The 3962-nt window shown below is 40.9% G+C and overlaps 1 protein-coding gene across 1 annotated transcript; it reads right to left on the reverse strand.

Annotated features, from left to right (window-relative positions):
• Positions 1-561: 561 nt before the first annotated feature.
• LOC123272255 lies at positions 562-2090 on the reverse strand. Its single transcript, XM_044738953.1, has 2 exons — positions 1632-2090; positions 562-1575 (listed from the first exon to the last, which is right to left on the reverse strand). The coding sequence occupies exons 1-2, from the start codon at positions 2088-2090 to the stop codon at positions 562-564; spliced, it is 1473 nt and encodes a 490-aa protein (XP_044594888.1).
• Positions 2091-3962: the final 1872 nt, after the last annotated feature.

Here is a 3962-nt window from a genome sequence, read left to right on the forward strand (position 1 = left end):
TTAACGATTAAACGAGCACGCTGAAGGCGTGCGAAGTTTGATCATAATTATACGAAGAGCTTCGTTCGAAAGATTATAAAAATTTATATTTATATTAACCATGTAGTTACCTCTTAACTCGCTAGAGTGCACAACTTTTAGAGAGAGAGAAAGGAAACCTCTCTGCTGCTATCTACTCACCATCTCATACTTTTTTAGAGTAACACTAAGTGATTCCCAAAAAATTCTGCTGACTCAAGATTAGTTTCTGGGTAGGGTGTTGCAAAATTAGCCGAACTAAATTTTGTTGGGTGGGAAACTAATCTTTCGAACAAAGCTCTTCGTATAATTACGATCAAACTTCGCACGCCTTCGGCGTGCTCGTTTAATCGTTAAATTATGCTACGAGCTTCGTTCTCAAGATTATAAAAATTTATATTTATATTAACCATGTAGCTGTTCAGAGCAGTCAGCGAAATTTTTTTTTTTTTTTTTTTCATTCTGCACACAATCCTTACATAATATACTGACAAACAAAATGAAAACCTTTTAATTATAATAAATGATTAGTAATCCACTTGTTTAATTGTTTATACCCAACATTGCTTTTGCAAAGACTTGATTGTCCGATGTGATCGGTCTATTGTAAACTTTTGCAAACATTCCTGATTCCTTCGACCATCCCACTGTCTTCCTGATTGTATCCAAGTTAACACCTTTGATAAAGGCCGCTGAGGTAGCTGCGTGTCTTGTGGAATGTTCCGAAAAGATAGCTGTGTCCACTCCACTATCTGATAACACCACCTTAATCCAGCGACTAATCGTTTGACTGGAAACCGCTTTGAATGGTCTTTTTACAGAGATAAACAGATTCGGTAGGTTGCCTCTTGCTTTTTTAGAAGCTTCTATGTAAGCTTTTAGTGTCGAAGCTACACATAGCCCCGGTTTTTCCACAAAGAACGATATGACCAACAACGGTTGAAGACGTCCTGGTCCCGAACTTTTGACTAGCTTTGGAATTTTTATTTCCAAGGCATTCTCCTTGGTTACTATATTTTTAACCTCAATACTGGCCAGAGTCTGGGCCCTATGTGCCGTGCATAAAGCCAATAGGGTGACTGTCTTCAACATCAACTGAGCGATTGATAATTTGTCTAGCGGGACGAGTTTTTCCAGATATCTCAGTACCAGGGAGACGTGACAAGTGGTTCCATATTTGGGTGTTGCTGGCTTTAGTTTGAAGGCTCCCTTCATGAACCTTGATACCAGTGGGTCCTCATCAATCTTTTCCCGGGCAATCAGCGACACTGCAGATCTCAGGGTGTTCAAAGTTGAGTATGACGCTCCTTCTTTCTGCTTTATTGACAAAAACCGTAACAGTTTTTCACTATCCGGTTCCAGAATCCTTAGCTTGTTCGCACCGCAAAAGTCACTCCATTGTTGTAAGGCTGATTCGTATTGTTTTATTGACGAGTCTGATAATGATGCCAGGATGACATCTATTGATTCCCCAGGTGAGCCTTTCTGGAGAAAGGCCGCCCTGATAATCTTCCTACCATCAACTCTAAATGACTTGCTCTTGGGTGTTGCTTCTTCCTGCAAGGAGATAGTAACAAATTATAATCTGGTCTTAGCAATAAAGGTTCTTCTACCAACAAATCAAGGAAAAGAGGGTACCACGGTTGGTTCGGCCAATTAGGCACCACAACTATACCCGATGCCTTTTCTACTTTGATCTTATTTATCACTTTTAGGATCATTGCAAACGGTGGAAAAGCGTAAAACCTAAATTTTGACCAACTAATTGTAAAGGCGTCAATCTCCATTGCCTCAGCGTCTGGAAATCGAGAGCAAAAACAAGCACATTTCTTGTTCAGCTTTGTGGCAAACAGATCTACGTCTGGAAGTTCAAACCTACTGACGATCATCTTAAAGGCAAAGTCAGCCAACTCCCACTCCGCATCATCGTTGCTTAGTCTCGATAAACTGTCTGCCTCAGTATTTTCTTCCGACAGGATATAGGAGGCAAATAGAAAATTCCTTCTTGCTTCAGCCCATTGCCAAATTTCTCTCGTCAATTCATTAAACCTCTGTAACCTAGTGCCGCCCATCTTGTTTACATAAGCTATAGCTGTTATATTATCAACACAGTAGAATCTGACTATCTGATAACTCAGATACCAAAGATTCTAACGCTAATTTTACGACATACAGTTCTTTATAGTTAATATGCCAGGTTGTTTGTATTTCGTTCCAGAACCCATAGATGTTGTTTGTTCCATCTGTGGCTCCCCAACCTGAATCCGACGCATCAGTCAAAATTGTTTTTACATATTCTCCCCTTTTTATTTTACTGCAACCTAACCTCACTTTTTCCTCCCACCAATGGAGGTCTGGAACCAACCTTCTCGGGATAGTTACTATAGATTCATAATTAAGATTATTCTCTGCCAGGCTCGCAGATTTGAAGTTTTCTAAAGGCTTGAGATACAACCAGCCATAGTCAACTCCTGGACAGGCTGCTACCAGCTTTCCTACCAGCTCCGAAATTTCTTTAACCGAACGCGTTGGCTTTGCGATAAATGCCTTTAATAATATACTCAGCTGTATCTTTTTGTCATCTGTCAGTTCTACCGTTTGTTTTTCAGAGTCTAACACAAAGCCTAAAAAACTACATCTCTTTTCCGGCACTAAGTTACTTTTTTTCCTATTTATCAAGAAGCCCAACGATTCCAACAACGCAATGGTAGCCCTAACACTATCCTCACACCTTTCTTTTGATTCTTCAATAAATAAAATATCATCTAAATAAATCACCGACGTATATTTTTTAGATCTTAGTATTCTAACGACAGGCTTCATAATCTTTGTGAAGATATATGGGCATGTGCAAAGTCCGAATACCAAGCACGTAAATTGGTACAGTTTATTTTGAAACCTGAACCTGAGATATTTCCTACTTACTGGGCGTACTGAGACTAGATAATAAGCATCCTCTGCGTCTATTATGGCCAGATAGTAGACAGAAAAAACTAGACCCCGAGCTGTCCTCAGGTCCTCCATTTTAAAATGTGAGGCATCGACGAACTCATTTAAAAGCTTCAGATTTAAGATGAATCTGTCTGAACCGTCTTTTTTCGGAATTAGAAAGTAGGAAGACAGAAACTGTCCCTCTTCCGGACTACATACCTCTATAGCTCCCTTCAAGAGCAGTACCTGAATCGCCTTTTCCACTCTCGTGGTCTCACTATCTGTAAACAATACTTTAGGTTCTCTCAGTTGCACCGGCGGCCTGTCAAATCTTAACTGATAACCTTTAATACATTCTAATACAAATTTATTGTCTGTAACCTTTCCCCACTCTTGGTAGAAGAACCTTAAACGACCTGCTACTTTACTTACTGTGGAGTCTATTGGTTTCTCTGCTTGCTCTTCCCCTGGGGTACCGAGCTCCTCAGTGCCTGGTTGTTCTGCTTGAACGGAATCCTCTGGTTCTGACGGAATGTCAGACGAGGTCTGAACTGGCCTACATTGCCCTGCTGGTATTGGCTCGACTGACGACCTACCGGGCGAGGTCCATTTAAATTTTTATTTTGACTAGAACCAGTTTTGGAGTTCGATTTGGGGTTTGCTAAAATCTTCTCCGCAACCTTGACACTCTTGATATTATCTATCAAGTCTTTCCCGAACAGATATTCGTCTGACTTAGCTTTATCCAGAATATCTTTAGTGGACTTATCGAAGGCTGGCGTGATAGTTGCTTTTCTTGACACTGACTGTTGATAGAAGGCATCAGCCAGGATCTTGGACGCCTCAAAGAGCTTCTCGAAGCAGTCTTTGACGTCAATGCTTTCTGTCTCCGATATAAGAGTCGACGCCTCCGCTCCAACCGCCATCACAGCCGATCCGATCGAATTCTGCGCTTTTACCCGGAGTGTCGCGTTTCTTTGCACTTGCAGACAATTTTGCTTCAATTGCCGTGT

This window comes from Cotesia glomerata, linkage group LG9, assembly GCF_020080835.1.
Source record: "Cotesia glomerata isolate CgM1 linkage group LG9, MPM_Cglom_v2.3, whole genome shotgun sequence".
Classification (NCBI taxonomy): Eukaryota; Metazoa; Arthropoda; class Insecta; order Hymenoptera; family Braconidae; genus Cotesia; species Cotesia glomerata.

What these genes read in the sequence shown, in the direction of transcription:
- LOC123272255 (XM_044738953.1), bottom strand. Translation starts at nt 2,090, where the DNA reads ATGGGCGGCACTAGGTTACAGAGGTTTAATGAATTGACGAGAGAAATT. An exon ending in CTCTTTTCCTTGATTTGTTG is followed by an intron (nt 1,576 to 1,631) that starts GTAGAAGAACCT and finishes ATCTCCTTGCAG; the next exon opens with GAAGAAGCAACACCCAAGAG.